The sequence below is a fragment of the Anser cygnoides genome, chromosome 3 (assembly GCF_040182565.1).
Source record: "Anser cygnoides isolate HZ-2024a breed goose chromosome 3, Taihu_goose_T2T_genome, whole genome shotgun sequence".
NCBI classification, from domain to species: domain Eukaryota; kingdom Metazoa; phylum Chordata; class Aves; order Anseriformes; family Anatidae; genus Anser; species Anser cygnoides.
In genome coordinates, this window is record NC_089875.1 from 90,286,729 (window position 1) to 90,309,814 (window position 23,086).

The following is a 23,086-nucleotide window of genomic DNA, read 5'->3' on the forward strand; positions in this document are numbered from 1 at the left end:
CAAGTGTTTGGTTACTCTCACAATAAAAAAGTTTTAAAAAAAATCCTAAAAAGTAACATTTAATGCAAATTTTCTCCGCAGTAGAACTGCAACAGGAACTGTGTGAGGAAGGCAGGCTGCGGTTGGGGTGTAGAGCAGCTTTTGTGCTCTAGCCCAGAGGACAGAGCCCCTCATGAGCCTCAGGTTGCAGCTGATGGGCCTTCCAGAGGGACCCTGCTCCTCACACGGGCCCCAACTTCCAATCCTGAATAAATCCCTCTTATCTAGCAGGAAAGGCAATAATGCCTCCCAAACGTCCTCACAGAGGTGTTGAAACATCCAGAGCTTACATAAACTCTGCTGTAAACAGTGACCAGAAACTGGGCATGGCAGACTGGTTTGCTCACATTTTGTACTACTAAATTTCCTTTGTGGTATTTTGGTCTATTTAATTAAAAATTACAAAAAAGCCAAAGGAATAATATAAGTTAAAATTCTTGTTGAGGTCTGATATGTGCTCACACCATACAATCTTACGATACAAAGGAAAAAAAAACAGTAAGCATGGTCAGTACTTTTCAAATCATTTTTATTAACAACAATATGGATTCAACTTTGTCAAGAAGTTACAATTAACATTGTAATGTACTGGCTAATGCCATTGCAGTGTCAGTGGAAGCAGCCTTCATAGTTTCTAAACCTGTTGCAAAGCTGGCTTTTTATCTTTAAAAGAAGTAAAAAATGCTTCCAATAGCAAGTGATACTGAGTATGTCTGGAGCTGTCCTGTGTGTAGCTGAGGGAATGGCCACATCTGCATTCAGATGAATGAACAGGAGAATGTTACATGCTTCCACTGACGCTGCAGGGGACAATTCTTATTTCAAAAACCAGTTAACTTTTTTTTAGACAGTGACAGCACTTTGTGTCATGTTGTAATCCATTTGAATTAAGTCGATTAACACACTTAAAAAAAAAAAAAGTGAAGCAGAAATATCTGGGGCAAATTCTTTTCTGACCTGTATCTCATTCAAACCTAATGATTCTGTGATAATCCAAAAGGATTGTATGACATATGAGTCAGGATAAAAGTTGGCCCAGAGAGGCAAGTTCATTCCTGGTATAGGTGGGTTCAGTTCCTTTAAGGTCAATGGAACTGAGCCTGGTTATCCCAATGAAGGCTGAACTTCACCCAGTTGGGCAGTGAATTCATTGAAGTCATTGAAGCCATCCAAGGATGAATTTAGCCTCAAGCACTTAAACCCTTTTTTTTTTTTTTTCCATTCATTTGCTGTTATATTTTCTTTTCCTGCTTACTCCTTGTTTCTGATTATTCTCCTTTTCTCTGTGCTTTTTAAAAATGTCCCTTCTCTTCTTCCCTTTTTACATCAGTACTTTGTGCGTTATCTCTTATATAGTCAATGTGACATGGGTAAATTCAGCTAAGTATTAGTTTCCTCAGGAAATAATTGGAATATTACCATTTTCACTTTAAACAGATGCCCAACAAAGTAAGGAATTGAGTCTCAGCTCCCAATTCAAGAAAAATTCTTACTGAATTCAGTAGAATTTTTGCTTGCGTAAGGATTGCAGGTCCCAATCCAGAAATACTACTGTACATCAGATGTTCTATTATACATCAGCAATTCAGTATGATTTGACTTATCACAGAAGAGCAGGTGAATTACTCATCACCATACTATAATGAGAGCAGTCACTTTAAGTAGGATTATCTCAAAAACATATGTAACAACCGTGGGCACTGTGAATAAAAGTGTATGATCTTTGCAATCTTGAACCCTAGGCTAAAACACTATATTCGTATTTAAATAAAAAGTATAGATCATATAAGCCAGGAGCAAATACAAATTCTTAAACAAATAATAATCATCAAAACTATTCTTTTCAGTCCTCTCTTCAATCAGATACAAGAAACATGCTGATCAGAAAACAGTTATTTGGATAAGGCTTAATTCCTGAAGCTCTTACTGAGGTTCAAATTCTCTCTTCAACAACCCTCAAATGGATTGTAAGTCAGAAAAAAAATTTGTCCCTGCTCACAAAAAATTCTTATTAGGTATCGTGAGCTTGAATTTAATAAGCAGCTCAGGACAAGACTTGAAAAGCCATACAGGTCCTTCTTTTGTGAAACCAATGAATGACTGTCAGTCATGACACTGTCATTTAAAGAGAGAGCATAGAAACAGGAAACTCTTGATGAGGAAATATGAGCAAAGCTTATAAAAATCCAAACAAACAATTCTTCCTCTCCAGAATTTCATATATTCACTACTCTTTCTATTTTCTATCAATATTATGTTAAAAAAATCCTATATGATAAGACTTGCAGCTACAAAAATAATAATGGTGAGCATAAAAGAAAAAAAATCAGGATTTTAAACCATAATTTGAAAAGATATGATCTTCTGGATTTATTAGTACTTTGTAAAGACATTAACATTTTCATACATAATTTATAGAATTCATTCTTTTGTGCACAACATTGTATTAAATAAATTAACTTAAAATTAGAAGGACTCAAGCATGTCATTTAAGGCAAAAATACCAAGTTTCCGTGAGATAAATTATCAGCAAAACCCAAGGCCCTGCTTCTGGTACTGAATGTGTACAGTCAGAGCCAATGCCAAGCTCTCCCATTGCCTCCTGCCTGGCTCAATGGGGGTGCAACGATCTGCTCGTGCAGATGAAGGTGGAAGATTGGAGGCCAATTCATGATGCCTTTAGTTTTCTGTCTCATCAGGAAGGGAAAGGGAGTTCCGTTACTGGCACATAGTTGCCATGTGCCTCATCTCTTGCTCCTGGCCTGGACCTAAGGGCAGGTTTATACTTAGGCTGGCAGGAGGCTTCATTTGAAAGGCAAGAAAGGCACCATAACCCATTAGGGAAAAAAAAAAAAAAGAAAGAAAGAAAAGCCTAAACACTTGTGAGTTTTTAAGTTTTGGATAGTACTTTAAACTTTTAGATTTGCCTGGCCGAACTGCAGACATTCAAATAAGTTAATAGTTAATTGAGATGTGGAAAAAATGTATCTATTTATCCTCACAAAATTACTGTTGTAATCAGGCGTTAGCATAACCAGACTGCACAGTAAAGAACACAGGAAAGGCTGAATGTGGTAAATTATATGGCAAATCAGTGGTGAGGAAATTGTGCTTCAAGGTGTCTTTCAGGATTTAACAGCTGAAGTTTGCTCCGGTGTGAGCCATGGAGCACAGTGTACCATCCGTGGACCCCATATAATGACACAATATATACACTCTACAGTTTGCATGTACTTTCACATAATAAGGTTATCATGTAATATCCAGGAATACTTCTGTAAAGGAAATATGGAAGCAGAAATTACAATGGATTCATAGTAAACAGATCCTTCACGATACAATCTACAGCGTTTAGCCATGATTAAGACTGGAGTGACGTTTTTGATGTACATAGTAAGTTCCCAGCAGGTCTGGGCCTTGAGATAACACTGCCCTGAGTGAGCTGGCGCTGGCACCCCCATACATTCACTGTTCCTGCTGCTAGAGGAAAGCTGAGCCCGAGTCCGGTTGTCTACAAGCCTGCGGTGCAGGTGGGGTATAAATCTGGGGGTATGCAACACACAGACACCTTGTTCAGCTGGGAAGAGCGAGAGCCTGGTTAGGCTCTGCAAGGGTTCTTCCAGTGGTGAAACCTTGCTGGGGATGTGCAGATAGGCACTAACACTGCTCCTACGTCTCAGCAGGAGTGAAGTGTAGGTAGGATAAGAAAAAAAGAGGATGTATCAAGCAGGAATGCTCAGTCTGATGTAGGCTTTGGATTTGAAAACTCAGGTTTTAGGAGGAAGGAGTCTGAAGGTCCTTTCTTGGAAAGTTCTCAAGAAATGACTGCGGTTGGGACACAGTGTTGAGCTATAAGAATGTGACCAACTTCCCTCTCTCCTCCTCTCCTTTTACTAAAAAGAAAAAAAAAAAGAAGAAAGAAAACAAAAACAAAAAAGCAACAACAAAAAAAGCAAAAACCCAAAGCACAAAAAAAAACAACCAAAAAATCTGCCTTCAATTTTTTTCAGGTAAAGTGGTCTTCCCTAGTTCTATTTCCATTTCTGGTTGCCTATATGGCCTTTTTGGAAATAGTACTCAAGTACTCACTGACAGGCTGGTATTTAAAAAATATTTTTGCCTCTTTACCTTTCATCCTTAGTTTTCTGGGATCATTTCTCTTCTTGCCCACCTAAATCTCTATTTTTTTTTCTTCACTGTTTGTGTTGTGTTTCCCTCTTCCCTGTTCTGTCCTCTTTAGTTCTACTGTGCATTTCAGTTCCTCTTCGTCCCTCCCTTCCCAGCCTTATGAAGTACCGTCACGGCATCAGGTAGTGACTGTGAGGAAGATTGCCAAAATCTCCTCAGAAGGAAACATTGCTTCTGCAACGAAGGCAGTGCCTGCGCCTTTCCCTCACGTACTGCTGCCAAAATGTTTCGGATTTACGAGACAGCTCCTCAATGAGACCGGAAGAAGGAGAGATTCCCCTGAATTCTTAGTGCAGTCACCCAAATTATCCACTTTTGAGGCCAGCCCCGACCCTTACAATACAAACTTTTTGTAACAAAAGAGCGTTCTTGTTATAAAGAACAATGTGACAGTAGTGGTGTGTCGGGTAGTTTTGTCACAACACTAAATCACCAAAAATCGGACGGATATCAACATACTGTTTTTCAGAGTTAAAAATAACTGATTGCTGATGAGCTCATGTGTGTATCTTGCAACTGGCAGCCATTTCTAATCCCATATATCTGGTTTCCTTGGTACCTTGCTAGCAGCTGTAGATAATTTTTTGTTGTAAACATAAACTATCGTTAAATCAGGACATATATATATTTAATTAGTTCAGAAGCAAAGTGCTTTAAAACTTACGTTTTTTACTTCTGCCTTGTAGAAACGGCACTAGGTCTAAATGCTCAAATTTTTGCTTTTTGATATATCCTGCAGCATTAGCTTTGTAGGCAACTCTCTATTTAAACCTACCGTACTACACGAAAGGCTGCTGTACTGTAGGTATAAATCTGAATTTTAGCCGTCACTTAAACATGCATTTTCATGCAACTAGAAGATATGGGCTCATTCAACTGCTTTTCAGATTCATCCTGATTTTTGTGATTTTATCTTATTAAAAAGGCTTTCAAAACAGTTCATGCTATGATATGTATGACTAGAGGAATGACCCAGCCAATGAAGAAAGCCCACAAGCTGTTATTTAAGTTTGACATGGAGCAGACTGAGTGCTTCTGTACCGTCCCCTGGCTTGCAAATGTTTTGAGATGATCTTGATATTCCAGTCCTTATAGAGTCAGTAGAGAGAGTTGTTTCCACTAATGGTCGAGAGATGGCTTCAGTAGTCTCTGTTCCTGCCTCTGTCTCCAACTCTTCATCAGTTATAAATAATTTTGACTCCCTCCATTTGGAGTACACGTCTTGGCTACCTCTTGAACCACTGGAGTCACTGCCAGTAATCTGTACATTAAGTTCCTCTGTCGATTGTATAAGGTTTTGTACAGATAAAGATTTTCCTAAATCCATTTGCACCACAGGTTTAACTGAGAGCAAAGGTTCCCCTTCTGTATCCAGACCTTTTCGCCATGCAAGATCCTTTGTTGCACTGGGCTGCGCAACTTGTCCATTATCCTTTGATGCAACAAGGCAAGCGGTGACATCAGAAATATTTTCCTGCGTGGTTACAGGAATAATGTGAACGGGCTCAGGCCTATTAATATGCTTCATTGATGAGAAAGGTGGTATTTGTAATGTTGTTGGAGTTGCTGGCTTAGTTGCCTGGTTTATTTGGTTTGATGTGTTATTAGCTGTTGTAGGTCCATCGTTTGGCACTTGCGTTGCTTGACTATGCATAGCTGGACTATAAGCATAGTAAGCCTGAGTGCTAAATTCATTTGGTGTCAGTATAAGCTGTAGGCCACGAGGCAGATTGGCACTGGCTGATCTGGATACACATCCACTAATTTGTGCAGAATTAGACAAATCTTTGCTGTCCGATGGACTTTGATAATCAGAAGTCTGCTCACACTCGAAAGCTGGCATTTGAAATGAAGCCAAAGTGAGCGCTGATGCAGATCCTTTTCGCAAAACTTGTTGATAAATATCTAACAGACAGTCCAGTTTTGACTCAATGGATTGTACCTACAGGAGGAGAGGAAAAGGTTAATATTAATGCAAAATATTAATTTTAAATATTTGGAACCCAAGCAAAAGGAGAATGTAGCTGCTGAAGAGAAAAATGTTAGGAGCTTGATACAAGGTATTGACTCATTAAAAATAATGTCAAAAGACTGGTAGCTATAGATTTTTCATAAGCAAGCTGATAAAAAGAACCAGTACCTTGCAATTTTTCTTTTCTTATTTTTTCTGCACATGGAACACAGTTGAAGTAATATGATTCATGTATCTTTTATGTCAATGTGTAAGTGAAACAGGTATCAGAAAAAAATATTTTACCTGTTCATCATTTGAAACTGGCGATAAAATAGACAAAAGTCATGAGCAACAGCAGAGCAAGACAAAAGCACAGTCACAGATGATCATGAAGACTCTACCTGTTTTTCCACCTTCACTACACGCCCTAACATACTGAGGTCATCAGTTGTCTCATTCTCTGCCGTATTCTTTTCTCTGCTTCTTTTATCTGCTGTGATCTGTCCTTTCCCAAGAATTTGGTCAACACTGTAAGAGAAATTAAAAGCTACCGTGATTCCTGAAAATGGTGATAATATGGAAGTGTTCGCTCAATCCATACATTAAGCATTAATATCACAATCCTTCAGAAAAGCACCTGAGAATGGAGGTAACTATATTAGAAAATTAGGAAAAACACGAGAGACTTTTGAGCATTTGGACATTAGATCACAGACAGCTTTTCTTTTATGTTGGCACTAAGTGGGGGCCAGAACTTAGCCATCAACTGGAAGAGCCAGGGCTGGGCTTGCTGGGAGGCAGGTGAGCGGGTGCCTTCCCCAGCAGCCTGGTGTTGGAGAGGAACAGATGTACCAGAGACCACCCTCAGGTCTCCCTTCAGAGCATCAGCATTGAGTCCTGGGGAAGCTGTCAGTTTTAAGGAGGAGTCTCAGCCCTGATGCTGCCAGCAATACACATGATACAATGGTTATTTTATTAGTGCTGGGAACTGAGAACATAAAAACAAGTTCCCTGACCCAGTACGTTACGTGTAGTTCCCGATTTCTTTCATGTGAAAAGAGAATGGCTAGGGTGGGAGAAAGGCAGTTAACAATGATGACTTCATCCTTTTGGTAGCCTCCTGACTAAGTTCCCTGTTTATGAATAAACTTTCCAGATAAAAGATAACCTTTTTGATCATTCAGGCTTCCATCTTCTGGGGACAAATTAGATACATGGTGTTTTGTTTGTTTTCACACACAATTTAATTTCTGGCTCAGCTGTGTTCTGAACACAGCTGGGCTGAAGCATGGATTGCAAATTGTGCCCAAATATAACACAAAAATGTTAAACGTTACTAATCATTGTATGGTGAATGGCATAACCAGATGCTTATGCAGAGGAGAATTTATTGTTTCCATACCGTGACTGTAGACTCTTGATCCTGCATAACATGTCTAGATGGCCTGCTGAATACTGTTCAATGACATCTTTGACATCATATGGACGAAGTGTTTCCTTAAACTTTCTCTTTGCAACGTGAAATTTCATAATTCTGGTGAAAAAGCATTTCGCAGATTAATCTTCACAGCAGTTGCAAAACAATGCAATATATTCCACTGTCAAAATGTTGTCAGATGGTTTCTTTTTACATTGAAGATAGTTTCAATACAGCTCAGGCAAGTGAATTCTTCCACAAAATTGTTTTTATAAGTACAGATTTTATAATTACATATGCGTGGTAGCTATCCCTTTGAATTTTTATGTAACAGAGATCACATAACATGATTTTAAAGAGTGCAGAGCATGTTTAGTTTATCAGTATACACCTATTCTGCTTTTTTATGCTAGCTTTTTTATTTTTTTCCTGGTGCTCATTTCATGTCCTTTGCTTTCCAGTTTGAAAAATTTTAAATTTAGGCACCCAATTCATTTTTCATCAATTTTTATTTTTAATTAACACTCAGGCATACATATATGTATATACATATATACATACGTGTTTTTAATTTATACAAAGATCAACCTTTGCAGTCAGAAGAGAATTTTTCATGTTTGCTCTACATTGAAGTCAATGGGAATTATTGCTCTATTATAATTAGATTACTTTTTTTTCGTTGAATTCTACTGCAAAAATATTATGTATGGGATAACAGTACATGTCCAGCATTGATGTATGGCATATGATTTTTTATGTGAGACTTGCACAAGTTTTCTGTGATGCTTTTGTGGAAAAGTGATGCCCATTGGGTAGCTGTTCTTAGGATGAAAAGCTTGATATTAAATTGCAATTTTGAAATAATAGAAGAGACAAATTTGGAAAGCAAATGACAGTGAGCAGATGGCAGTGATTATTATGCTGTGTATTTAGTAGCGGTGAAAGAATGAACGATAACAAATCCAAAACACTGTCCCGTAGTAATAGTTTAGTGGAACATCAGGAAAACCATACCTTGTATAGTTAGGACAGACATTATGATACGTAGAGTCTGATTAAAAGTGCATAGTGAACCTCTACCGATTTCTGTATTATACACAAATGTTCTTTCAAATAATATCTGTTTATTCCCACAGCGCTCAGGTTGTTGATATTGCCCATTCTGGTAACTTCCAATTAAAAACGAGATTGCTTGTCACTAGTATAGAGCTTGAATTATGATTCTGATGATAGAAATTAAAATGGAAAAGGCCTGTTAAGAGCAGTCCATCAGTTTGACAGTTCAGGACTGATCTCCATGAAGTTTTAAATATGTTGGATGATGATGCACTTTCCTCTTTTCCATTGTGAGACAGTTCTACAGACTAATAGCTTTCGGTGCCTTTTGTAATCTGAAGGTCTCTGAAGCTGGGATATGGATTTTGTTTCCTTTTAGCTGTCAAATGATGCCAGGATGTTCTGTTCATAACAGTCTGGCTGCACAGACAATCTCCTGCTATCTAGTTCTTTATTCAGCTTATGAAGAATAAATGATGTAGTTGACATGCAAGAAAGTATTGTTCTTTTGTTATTATTCTCTCTGCTTAGGTCATCACACTTTTTTACTTCATGATCTTAATATAAGTGAAAATATGAAACTCTATTAGAAAAGCAGAGCCAGAGAATTAATAGCGTAAGTGAAGACAACTGAATATATCACAAATGGGTGACTTCACAAGAGAAGAGACAGAAGACTAATTTTATTAACAGCCATAGAAGCTTCTTAGTCAGTGAGCACAAAAATCTTCATCACTGCTTCGCAGCTCTGTAACAGCCTTTTGGTTATCACAGCAGTTTTTCCATAATGTTCAGAAGTCAAACTGAAAGCAGCCCAGTGAGGCATAACTATACTATTTCTGTTTTAGGTATTAGCTCACGTGATGCCATCTAAATTAACTTCAGCAGTGTTTGGAACAGACCCTCATTGCTTACTTCTTTTTGCTTCAAATACATATAATTTTACATAAACTGTGAAAAAGAAAAAAAAAAAGGTTATAAAAAGCTGTCATTATAAAAGCCTGTAAGTTAATTAAGAAACGTAAAATGTGAACTCTTTCAGTGATGGATCCTAGCAACTGCTTTGTAGTTATTAAATTCGGTTGATTCTCCATAGTTATTTACTCTCAATTTTAGAAGCTCAGTTGTCTTTCAGTATCTAGAAAAAACAAGTAATTGAGATTTATAGGTTTGAACACCCATTTGGAAAAAAAACCATTACAACTATATCGAGCATATTCAAAAATAGTAGTTGGATTGTGAATAAAAAGCTTTTGAGCTTCCTTCATTTGTGCTTCTAGATTACAAAGTGATCTGTTCTGGTGTGCGACAAAAACAAAAGGCTCAGTTATGCAGACACGTGTGGGTAACCTACCTGTGCAAAAAAGGGAAAATGAGCACAAATTATGCATATCCCCTAGCCTTTAACACGAACAGTATGAATAGAGAAAGCAACCAAGACAGAGCTTGGTATGTCTTCTCTGGTTGCACCACACGGGGGCAAACCAGACTCATCAGAAACGAGACGAGTCGCCGCTGGCTATACTTAACCGCTAGCACTGACCGAACAGAAGTAATATAAGTAAGAATTAACCTAGAAGAACAAAACTGTGTACTTCTCACGATTTTTTTTTTTTTAAACATTAGTTCTGTTTTGAAATCGCCGCATGCCATGGTGGCACGTGCTGTTCTTATAACTCAGATATAATGTGGTAGAAGATACACTGTTCTATAAACCTGCCCAAATCAATAGCGTGCCAATTTTCTGGTGAGGATTAGCCATAAGTAGCAGCCTTTTTCAATGATGCATCCAGAGGAGAACAGAAAAGAATTCTGTTGTGTTGAATTAGACCGGTATGTCAAAATGGTTCCCCACCAGTTAACACCTAATACACAGGTCCACTAATCTTTACATGCCCAGTTAATTGTTAGAAGGTTAAAGGCCTGATACCAACTTTTGTCTGAGCTGACGCCTAGCAGCCAAAAGTGGTATCCATTTCATTTAACTGCTGTCGAATGCAGGACCCGCACTGATATAGAATTACAGTGTTTTCTGAACGTGTTTCATACCTCTCCTTGCACTTGTTGTATTTTATTTTCCATTCATGTTGCCCATTAGAGCATTAAAAGGTATTACGCTTATCATTAGTGCGCTGAGACTGGCACTGATTCAGAACATCTCTAACCCTCCATGCAGCCCTGTCATACTCACGTTATTTTTTCGAACGTGTATCTTGTCAGTCTTGTCACTATCTCAGGAAGAAATGGAGCATTGTTGCACTGGGATTTCGGGCAAACTCATACTTAGTTCCTGCCTTAAAGATTAAATCTGGGCAGGTTGTTCTGCCCACAGCTAGAAGAGGTACCCACAGCTTGTTTGCTCACTCACTACATAACAGGAAAACAGATTTAGTTGTGCTGGTTCCTCCATTTCTCTACCCTTAGCTTGCCAAATAACCCTAAACTACAACATGCAGAAGAAATGAGGTTCCAGTATAGAGAAGACAAGCTAAACAAAAGTGATGGAGAATTAATTCCACTATGTGTAGAGCAGATGAGCCAATACTGAGTCTTGACCTGTATTAATCCATCACTTAGGAGCCAAAGACATTCTTTAATCCCAGGCATGGTGCTGTAGTAGCCAAAGACACTTGTGTTAACTCTGAAAACCATTCAGGCAGAAAATATACAAAGCACTGGGATTTAAAAGAAGTAGAGGATTCTGAATCAACACCATGGAACAAGTTCATAATGGCTGCTAAAAATACTTTGTACAGACATAGCAGAAACATTTCTAAGACTCAGCAAAAATAGTAAATTATATTTTCCTTCTTTGGCTATTAAATATGTATGATTATTCAACTATACAGCTTATCACCTCAAGAATCCTCACGTCTTGTTATATTTAGCTAAATTTATTATTAGTATTATCTTCTATTAAAGACAAATGAAAACATATCTATGCAATCACTAGTGTTAAAGAGAGAAGAGACCTCCTAGGTCAGCAGGTTCCTCTTGCCATTGCAGTTATTCCCTATTGCATATTTATTTATGCTTCTCAGCTTTGGTTTTGTATTTCATAAATAAATAATACAATAATACCATCATTTCCGTTGTGGAGAGTATTACAGAGTTTAGTGCCTGTTGCTATGAAAAAATGATCAGAGATGTTATAATATATGGAAACAAGGTATCCTCGTCTTATTAGTCTCTCTTCTATACTGTGAACTAAATAATTGTCAACTAATGGGGAGAGCCAAGTCTCCAGGAGCTCAGACTGCAGGATATTAATGGGTTTTTGTTCACAGTAAGACTGGGGCCAGCTGATCAGTGCTACAAAAATACTGCTAGCAAGAACTGCATATTTTCCCTTACTTTCCCTACTGTCTCAGCTGATCTGTCCTGATGTAGAGTTTGGAGTAAACAGGATGGAGGGGGCAGCATAAAAACTGGGCTGGAGAAGACTCAGCTGGAGGCTTTGAAAGGAGGCTGGTGGCTTGAAAGGTTACTGGGCATGTCTGCACAGCCAGCCTTCAGGAGGACTGCTCGGAAGTCCCGTTTTTTCAAGGTGGTGTAGCTGGAACAGATTCGACCGTGTATGCTTACATTGGGTGTCTTTTGCATCATGTCTATTGAAGCTATTCAAGTACCTTCTGCCTTCATCTGCTCCTGTATAGCAGCATGAAAGGAAAAGCAGCCTCCACCCTCCCCCGTTTCCTTTGCAATTCTAAGCCGTTGCTAAAAACAAACTTCAAAATGAAGGACCAAGTTTCCATATGGACAGATGTTATCATCTTGAAACTCTACAGTTACTATGCAGTGTCTCAGATCCTTCTTCAGATGTTTGCATAGATCCCAGTGTAGTCAGGTAACAGACACTCTGAGTAATAAGAAAGAGGAGTATCACCTATCTGACAAGCTGAATTTCCAGTCTCTTAAATTTGGGAGACTCAGGTATAGCATTTAACAGAAGTCTGAAGATCATTGCATATTGTGCTTCACAGATCTCAAACAAAGGTGTGCTTCTGAAGAAAGACGTATATGCTGTTTATAATCTAGTGAAACACATTTGCAGGGAGAAATGGGAGAGATTCATGGCTAATTGATAGATAGCAAGTGGAGATACAAAATTCATATTCTCAGAATCAGTGGTGAAATGAGTTGTTCTTTGGTAAGCCAAGTGCACAGAGAAAAAGTTGGAGGTAATCTAAAGAGTTTGCTTTTATCAGTTGAAAAGTGCATGTCTGAAACTTTCAGACTGTTGGGTCTTTGCTCTTCTTAGAACATTTCTGTGGAGGACGCCGTGGAGGAAGTTTCCCAACAATGACTTTTAAATTCAGTGCCTTTGCATTGGAGCTGATAATTACCAAAAAAAAGCCAAAAACCTGTTCTAGGTGCCCCTGCTTGAGCAGGGGGTTGGATCAGGTGATCCAGAGGTCTCTTTGAATCTCAACCATTCTGTGATTCTGCGAAAAGATGCAGGTGATGCATTGAACAGTCAGTCCAGTGGTGACTTTGAGAACAAGGTCCCTTAATTTAGTCAGTATGAAAATGTCAAGGAAATGTCTTAAGGAATTTGGACAGTATTAAGAACGAGATGGCCATTGGTATTGCTTGCTGATATAGTGGCAAGGTGCACTTGGAGCCTGGAGTCAACCAGTCTGTTTAAAATGCAGCATCACAGACAAGGATCTTTGGCAACCAGAGCCAACGGATTATGCTGGTTGTTCCTAATTTGAGCATTTTCCATTCAAAGGAACAGGTCTGCCTTGCAGCTGGATGTCCACAGTGTATAAAGATTTCTGTCAGCTGTTGCAATGCTGCTGACAAGAGATGGTTCACAGCGGTGACATTTAAGTAGCCCATCGCAGTGGCTGTGGGCATGGGCCTGGTATCTGACACGTCCTGGGAGGTCATTTCCAGGCAGGTTGGAAAGACGGTAGGAACAGACATCTGCAAGTGATCTGTCAAGCTGCCTTGGCTTGTAGGAGGGAATTAGAAACTGTCTTGCTAGTTATCTGTCTATAATGGCAATCAGTGGAAAAAGGGGAAAGAAATACAGGTAGACTGTAGGTTATCACTGTATGAAATTAATTGATAAAGAGCTTGAGTTCATTCTTCCCATAGCACTGGGAGCAGTAAGGCGAGAATCTCCCTTTAGGAAAATGTCACCTTTCAACAGATTTTTGCAGAAATCCCCTGTTACTGCTGCCTGCCCGCTGAAGAGGCATGCCAGGGCACTGATGCAACTGTGATATAGTCACCCCCCAGCGCGAGCATCAGGCTTGCTGTCGGCACAGAGGGGACAACCGAGCTCGCTTTGCTTATTGATTTACTCTCTATGGTGGGAATTTTGCCTGTCAGGACTTGTGCTGCAAAATATTCAGTAAGATTAAGAGTCTTGGCAGCCTCAGGAGGGTGAATGCTAAATTTAAGCTTTCAATACTGGTAATTTTATAAGTTTCAAAGCAGTTTGCTACTTTCTTGGAAAAGAAGGAAACTATTAGTCTTAAATCATCGGGGTTATATTTAGTTCAATGGATAGTGGCAGGCAAGGTTTTGCACAATTGAGTGAATGTAATTATCCTGCTGTTACCAGAAGAAAGTTGCAGTAAAAGTCATACGACAGTTTCAGGAATATGGAAATGCAATAAAAATGCAAACTTTTGAAGGAAGTAACTTTTCAAAGCAAGGTGATATATATTCAGTAAAACTACATCAGAATTGCATACCATATTTTGGATTGCAGGAAATATACTGGAAACCAGCATTCATTATTCTCTTTCTTTTCTGAGTCAAATCATGATATTTTAGAAATTGAAAAGTTGATAATGGAATGGATGAAATATTTCCAGTTTTAATAAAAAACAGATGAAAAGGAAGAATAAGTAAACCATATTAGCATTAGTTATGTGACAAATACAGCCATGTAATAATAAGTTCAACTAATTGCCATTTTATTGACGTGCACTTAATTAGTATCTTAATTACAGAAATCTCAAATATTTATTCACTCAGTATTTTTTACACACCTGATTGCTCTGATGACAGTTTTAAGAGCAGGGGTGAGATCTTCTACTGATACATCACACTGGCACCCTTTATCATCATAAACATCATCTGTTCCAAGGCTGGTGTCAGCTGCAAAATACAAGAGTGGATTAAACAACAAGCATTTAAAAATGCCTTCCTTAGTGTTTTCTAGCTGCCTGCACAGTGATTCTGGAAAAATGGGGACTACAAATCAAGTAAGAGAGATTCATCAGTTTATGAGCTGTATGATGCACTTGTTTGTGTCGAGGATTGTGTCATAAAATGATCGGGTAGTCCCCACTGAAAATGGTAAAAGTTAGAGGGGAAGAAAGCCTTGCTATTTTTCATACAAATGAATAGTGTAGTTCCGGTATGTCTCATCCTGACATCTCACTGTTTTTCATCACATTCACTGTCTTAAGGAAAAGCGGTGAGCTAGCAGATGTAAATGGCAGAGGCAAAAGCCACTACAGTTATATTAAATTGTTATATTTTTTACCACCATCAATGAACCTGACTTTTAAAACAAAGAAAAAGTCCAGAAGACTAAGGAGTCTGTGGAATGATCTAACACTTCCTTTCAGGTAAAAATAAATGAAGCACCTTTTTGCCAGAAATGAACAGAGAATGACAGCAACGTGGATCAATTGCCCCCTTAAACTTCACAGCCATGTAGACATTGGAGTCTTTGCAATAGGAGCTCAAGTGAATGAGCTCAATAAAAAAATGGATCCTCTATACTTTCCTAACATCGCCTCTGCAGGGTTACCATTTGTGAATAAACTGGAAATCTCAGAAGGGCCCAGTGTATCTCAGTACACAAAGAAAACAGGGATTCATGCATTTCACCTTTTAAATCTACTAGGAATACTACCTTATAATAAACAGCATTGTACTAGGCTGCACATGCAGGAACTGGTATTACTGTATTGTCTTCACAGATTTAAGTTTTGGCCATAATTTATTTTGATGAGGTATGACTTTACAAGTCACGACCTAAAATATTAAAACAGCCCTTAAAATTTAAAGCTCATTAGTTTGAAGGCCATTTTTGGACAGGAACTGGAAAATAAAGTTGTGGCATTTTTTAATTCCTTATAAGACCTTAATCTTATGTTGCTGTAGCCTCATGGTTGGCACTCTTCTGACAGGAAAAGACAACAAAGATCACTTTTATGCTTTCAATGACTCATGAACTAAAACTACCCCTGTTAAAACTTAGAGCACTCAAGGATCAGTGTGTAGTTTTGAACAGAAAGAAAGTGAGGTATACTCAGTAAGTGGCTTGGTTAAGGCCATGTATCTGTGGCAAACCAGAACTTTGGCTAGTTCATTGCCCTCTAGAATATCTTTTCTTTTTTTGACTGTTGCTGAACTGGTACATCCCTGAGGAACAGCTACTGTAGCTGCGAAGAGCACAAAATTTTATTGTTGACACATCAACTTAACACAATATAATGAGATGGTTTATAGCCAAGTTAATGACGTCCTCAGTTACACACACTGAACAATCAAATGGAACCTTAATTGTAAAAATTAAATTTACATACAAAACTGGAATTTTCCCTTCCTTGCTATTGTTGCAAGTCAAGCCTACAATGATGTTCACTGGCAGTCTTTCAAAACCTTTGCTACTGACTCTGTTTATCGTACAGATAAAATGTAGATGTCTCTCCACCTGTCCTGCCTAACTAATATTTGGATCCCTGTCCAAAACATATAATTAACTAAAATAAATTATGCACTAAATTATGCAATTATTTTTTTCCCATCTCCAAAGGTGCTGGGTATATGACACTAACTTTCCAGGTGTTAAGTCTGATTAGCCTCTCCAGTTCTCCCAGTGCTGAAATATCCCTGCTCATTTCTAAATGCCATATGAAAAAAAAGTTTTTTATGCTACTGGTATTTTCAGTGGCTCTCTAAGGTTTGAACCTACTCAGTTATGCTGGTGTAAATTAGGAATAATTTTGCTAAGGTCAGAAGAGCTACAGCTATGTAACCCCAGTGAAACGGGAGACTCCAGCTTGAAAGTTTAAAATAAACATGTTTCTAGTGATTATCTCACTGATACGGTTCCTGGGTCCTTTGCCAAGTACAGTGTCATTAATAAAAGGGCCTCCTTAATGCAGCATATCTTTGCAGAACTGTTTTGAGAACAGTGTGGTGCAATTATAGTGTTTCATGTTGCTCTCATGTGTATACAAAATCAGCAAAATCTTTAGACAGACGCTGGAAAATTCTTATAAATTTAAGCCAGCTTTAAGAAGAGATACTGCTCCTAATAAATCACCTTATTTTTTCTTTCTAATATTCCCACTGACATGAATTTCCCTCATTATAGCAGGCGTTCAGTACCACATGTCAATAAAACTTGCGAAAAGCTATAAAACTTGTTTGATTCATATGGGAAACATTCATGTTCCTTCATAATACTAAGCAGACTTGGGAAAAAGTTTGGGAAATGCATAGTAAGAATTTGGAAAATAAAAATCCAGCTTAAAAAGCCACTGAAATCAAAGTTCACATTCTGATGAATTTTTCCAGTGGAAGCTCATGTCGTGTACAACATAGTTATGAGGTGAGATGTACTTGTATCGCTTCTGTCCCTCTCAAGTTCATCCCTGAGGTCAGGGCTGTGTTGGGGCCAGTTTGGCCTTTGCGGTGGCTCCAGCTGTTAAAAGCACTGCCAGTTCCCAGACGGGGTTAAGCTGTGACCTCTGACAAGCCCCACTCTGTTCTGCTGCCTGTCCTCAGAGAGGTTCCTACCCAGCATTAACCGGGCAGGTAGACCTTCTAGTGCCAGGTCACACCTAGCCCTGCACGTGTCTGCTCCCTCTTCCATCCCTATACTCCTTGGCCATGTCTTCCGCTGTCCATCGGGGTGTCCATGGATGGCCCAGGTGGGCTCCAGAGGCAACCCTGGGCAGCAGCTGCTCTGCATGAACCCAGGCTTTGCCAGGCCGTCCTGGCATCAGCAGTGGTCCATCTTTCTCTCCAGGAGCCTCTTCTAAACAGACCTTCCAAATCTGTTGCTTGGGCAGCTTGTGAATCTGGTCTTAACGATGGCCTGAGAGCCTCCTAATATACAGAATTTAGACATAACCCTGCAAGTCGCCCTAAGAAGGGTTGTCAGCTGGTTGGAGAATCCAGAAACAATTCCCCTTTTCTAATACTAGCATCTTTACAATTTAGGATGTGTTTTGATCCTAAGTTTCAATCTGTAAAGATTAAATGTTTAAATTGGTGTTTATTTCACAACTCATTGGCCAGCCACCATTATCTCACAGTCTTTGACGTTATATACTTTGGGCTAATGCCTTGTCTTTGCCACTTTTTAATTTCTTCCTCTTTCTTCCTTAAGAGCAGTCCTTAATTTAATCACATAGCAAATAAGCAATTACCAACAAATAGAAAGAGGCATGCACAAGCCATTAAAATCATCTTGATACTTCCCAGTTTATCACAGTATTTATGCATTCTTCTTGCAAACTCCAGTTAGTTATGATCACTCTACATGAATAGGCTAAAAATTACACTTCTCTGAATTACACTGTTCTGTAATATTATTTGTCACCAGCAAAAAATTATAAGTTTGTAGCTGCATTTCATATGGCTCTGTGCAAAAGTTACACACAAAGCTTGATTTATTATTTCTGTAAGCATCATGTGTCCTTTTTTAGAAGTGTTTTCTGTTTAATAACACGCTTTGACATTGCGAAAACTGTGACACTGCTCTGATCACCTTCATAGCTCCATGCTTTAGATGTCAGTAACATTCAAGTAATCATGTGCCTGTTGAACAGAATAGAAAATATTTTATACTCTTTAACTTGTTTTCTGGGAACTGCCATATGCTAGCAACAATAATCAAGCATTAGTAAGTGCATGTGGAGGCACCATGAATAGCCCTATGGAAGCATTCCCAACATAGTGCCATTTGAGTCACCATCCCTGGAAGTCTTCAAGAAATGTGTAGATTTCGGACTTAGTAGCATGGTTTAGTGGTGGACTTTAGTACTAGGTTAAAGGTTGGACTAGATGATCTTAGAGGTCTTTTCCAACCTGAGAGATTCTATGATTCTCTGATAGTCAGCGGTACGTTGATCTCAACATAGACCTTTTGATTAGTTTTTGGAAGCCTACAGAAGTGCTTCAGTCTTCTTCTGACGCTGTAAGAGGTAGCTCAGGCTCTTTGTATGGGTAATCTACATCATTCTGCTAAGGTTAAGTACTCACCTTTTAGACAAGGCAAAACCTAAATAGGTGCCCAAAGTTGGCAGTTCACAGATGACCCTTGATTATTCATGTTACATCACAGCCTTGTTTCAACTTGGTAAAAAAAAGCACTGTTTTGAAAAAGATTTCTGAATGATTTTCATTTTAATGCATGACTCAAGGTGAAAGATAGATGGGGGCCTAATTTGCACAGGTGCTGAGTTACATCAAGCTATAATTTATAAATGCCATTTGAAATCCTGAATTCAACACAGGAATTGAAGTTCAAACAATTCATAGGAACCACTGGAGGTCATCTGGCCCAAGCCCCTTGCTCAAGTCTAGGATGCCCGCGAGGTCGGTGCATTTCACTCACTTTCACACTGCCTTTCTTTACCCTTAGCATTTGCTGTGGAGAAATGAGTTTTCAGCCCATATTCTTTAAAAAAATGAGTTATCCTGTATATATTTTATGGTACTTCCACAAATGTCATAATGCACAGAATGTTTCACAAAATCTCAATTACTTTTTTCCCTCAAAAAATTATCCTAAGTACAAACACTTTCATGTTTTTTGTTCATACAGTTCACACAATGTCCCTTTATCAAAATAAAATGCAACTCAGCTTAGTAACTTTGTTTAAATATTTCATGAAACTTCTCATCTCTGCACCAGCTCTCGGTGTTTTCCTGTTTTTTGAAGCATGAATACAAGTTTCCTCCACTGCTCCTAGAAGTGATGCTCTTTCAAAATTTCCCTTGCCTTGAAACATCAACAAGTTGACTCTCTTTCAATAAAGAGTTCACATAAATCATTTTACCATGATTGCTTACTAAGCTGTGTAGGAAACTGAAAAAACCAACGCTAATTGGGATGGAACTTAATCACACACTTAATGATAAGAATGCCCAAAGCTCCCCCAAACAGGGAAAGGCAGCAGCACATGTTTACATGCTTTCCAGAGCAGAGGCCAGAAAAGGAGGCCCAAGGGAGTGAATCATGCGTTTATTTCCTTGATCCCTGGGAAAAAAAAAAAAAAAAAAAGAAAAAAAAAGCAAACTTTCTTCTAATCATAAAAGAAGGAAGGAGGCAGGACAAGTAAACTTCCGTGATGTGCTCTTCACTTTCACTGTGTAATACTTGCCTAGAAAATAACACAAAATCCCTTGGTAATACACAAAAGTATTTAAGTGGCAAAATTAAGAAAGAAAGAATAAAGATTATGACATTTGAAGACATTTGAAACTGATGCCCCCTTGAAAAAGGAGCAGAGCCTCACTGCACCAGCTCTTAAGAACTCCCTCTCCTTTGTACAGAACCTGAGCTTCTACCCTACGTGGTATCTATGTGGAGTGCAGTAGTGCTATATGCATAGTACATCACTTTCTCATCTCCTTTCTCCTGAAAGGGGCAAAGATTTCTGGATGGGGAGCAGAAAAGGACATCAGAACTGAAATTCAGTAGAATTCTGAATTCTGCTTTATAAGCAGGACAGTATAAAGGATATCCCCAGGAAACTTTTTATATGCATGAATATTTCTGAAAAAGCTCAGATTTGGCAAAAACAGAAGATAGGATTGGCATAGAGGCTTTTTTACATATTCTGGGTATAATTATCTAGTCTCCCTTACTTGTAAGTGCAATTTTAAGGTCAGAAACCTAATTTATACCAGTTATCATATAATGCACACAAGTTCTAAATATCTAAAATTCTAGCATTCCCTGCTAACAACTCTCAACTATCTTTAGTTATTATTTAACTTCTCAAAAATTTTCTGCACTGGCAAAATTTCATGGAACAGCTCCCACAACTTAATTAAAAAGGAGTCCTTTTCATTTTGAGTGATGATACGGAAAACCAGGAGACTTTCTAAAAACAATTCATTATATGCAAAAAAATCTGCAGTTAAAATTGCTGATCTTATTATAAATAGTAGCATGCTAGCCAGCAAGTTTAGATGGCCACATGAGAAGAGCAAGAAAAATGTTGGGTTATTCTAAAGCAATTTTTTCTTACATATACATATGATTTTAGTGTATTTTTAGACACACAGCTCTGTTATTCTGTGTACACTGAACACAAGTTATATCTGTAAAAGAAGTGGCAAGTATATATGATAAGATCTAGAACTGTGGACTAATGACATAAATGTCATACCTAGTTGGCTGTCTCTTTGCTTGTCGTTGTTGCACATTAGTTAATACACTGTTCAGTAGTCCAGAGGACCTAACACAGGTCCTACATCCTGGTCCTGCCGTTTGCAGGAGGTGGTGGATGTGAGCAAAGGGAGAGATGAGGATGCCAGCTTTAGATTCTGGTAGCCGCGAGAGATTCCAGCATTTTAAAAAGCTGTGAAGTATTTCTACAATAACAGCTTATAACAATTAAAACATTCCTCAAATATTTCAGATTTGGTGGAAGAAGGTTACACGGTGGCTGGAAAGTTTTATGAGTATCCTCTTAACTCATTTATTTACTCTTCACTACAGATAAAGTTACCTGAAATGCATGCAAATAATACTGTTGCATGGTGATCTGCTGCTTTCCCTCCCTCAGCTGAGCTTGCTAATCACCACTCACTAATCCTGACCACACTAAGGCACTCAGTTCAGTTAGCAGGTTAGTTATGACGTTATATGACAGAACCTAAATTATAGGCTCATATGGCCAGAACTTTAGTTGGAATAGAATAAAATAACTCCTCAAAACCAATGGACCGTACTTATTCACACAAAATGAAAAAAATGACTCAGAGCTCAGATAAGAATGTGAGATTATTTTGTAAGATCTTCCTAATTCATTACTAGTTACAACTGTAATAAATGAATTCTATCGAGTTAAACAATCACAAGAAAATAAATCTATTGTCCAGCACAAATTGATATATTGCAAATAAAATGTCATTTAGTCCCATCCTATGGGGTTGCACAAATTGAGCAGCTTTGTTTTGACATCACAGCTTCATTTTGAATCAGTAAATTTAAGCTAAACAAGATCCAAAAGCAACTAAACTAAGGACCTTTGCCACTTCAAGTGAACCATCTATGAGGTCAAGATGTTTGTGCTACTGGAAGGAAAACCTGTCATTTTTGCAATACATAAATCACATGGTAGTAACTGAGGACACGGGGGCTGAAATGCACAGTTGCATTCCTTCCTTGGCTCCTGTAATATACTCTACCCTGAGGATTTTGAGAAAGTACTCTGTAGGGAATGAAAGGCTAGAGGTCGTGTGAGCTTATAATGTTCAGGGATGCTGCAGAAATCAAATATTTCCGTAGAGAGTTCTTTTTAATTAATCAAATGAAATATGTTTGTAATATCTCCAGTGCTGAACACTTTTGATGTTTTATTCAAAAAGCCACACAACTTCTCTAGGTTACAGCAAATGCACAATAACTCATGCAGAGGCTTAGAAGCATGGGACGGTAGCGTGCAAGCACAGCCGGGCGTTTCTGTCCCTGCCTGAGGACTGCATGCCCAACATAACATCAGATCATTACTAAAGCTGTGGCCATGCAAGACTGGAGCACGATTTAAGCAGGAAAGGTGCTGTTCCTCACGAAAAGAAGCAGGCAGAAAAAAGCCCGACTATTTAATTGCTTGGCACAGTGGGTTTTCCCCTCAGCAGTGCCCAGTTACCACATGTGTGCCTGAGGCCGTTCCCCATGGGCAACTTGGCCGCAGGGTCCCTGTTTCGGGTGGGCAGGGGCACGAGCTGTGATGTGCAAGGAGGACACGGGGACAGGAGTGGGTCCGGCTCGTGCAGGTTAGGGGTCAGCCAGCACCGTCATCCAGCGCCTGTGCACAAGCCGAACAGCCACCAGCGATGCAAGCACCTTCTTTTGGGAAGGCTTCTTTTGGCACGACCCTATAAGCAACACAATTTCTTATCCCTTCACCATTTGGTAAAATATTCTCAGATGTGTCTCATATCCTTTTAAGTTCACGCTTTGTAAAACTTGACTATTTACCATTCCTGAAGCCTTTGGAGGTTGAGTGACTAAGATTTCCATGAGATCTGCTTGGTAGCGATAATTCCCTTCTAAACTGATAACAGGGGCTGGAAATACAGCATCCTGGCACCTTTATTAATTTTTGCAGGTCTCATCTTCAACAAGAGTTCTGGCAGCTGCAAGGCACATTTCACTGGAGACTGGACATATTTTTAAAATCAGATTACATAAGTGTTAATTTTCA

The 23,086-nt window shown here is 38.7% G+C and overlaps 1 protein-coding gene across 2 annotated transcripts in view; it reads right to left on the reverse strand.

Moving 5' to 3' along the window:
• Positions 1-551: 551 nt before the first annotated feature.
• KCNQ5 (potassium voltage-gated channel subfamily Q member 5) overlaps positions 552-23,086 on the reverse strand; it is a 291,754-nt gene continuing 269,219 nt past the window's right edge. For both annotated transcript variants that reach the window (XM_066994664.1, XM_066994665.1), the window contains 4 exons: positions 14,666-14,774; positions 7,584-7,715; positions 6,583-6,709; positions 552-6,169 (listed from right to left, as the gene is read on the reverse strand). In XM_066994664.1, coding sequence (XP_066850765.1) covers positions 5,228-6,169; positions 6,583-6,709; positions 7,584-7,715; positions 14,666-14,774 — 1,310 coding nt within the window. In that variant the 3' untranslated portion in view covers positions 552-5,227. The remainder of the gene's footprint in view (positions 6,170-6,582; positions 6,710-7,583; positions 7,716-14,665; positions 14,775-23,086) is intronic.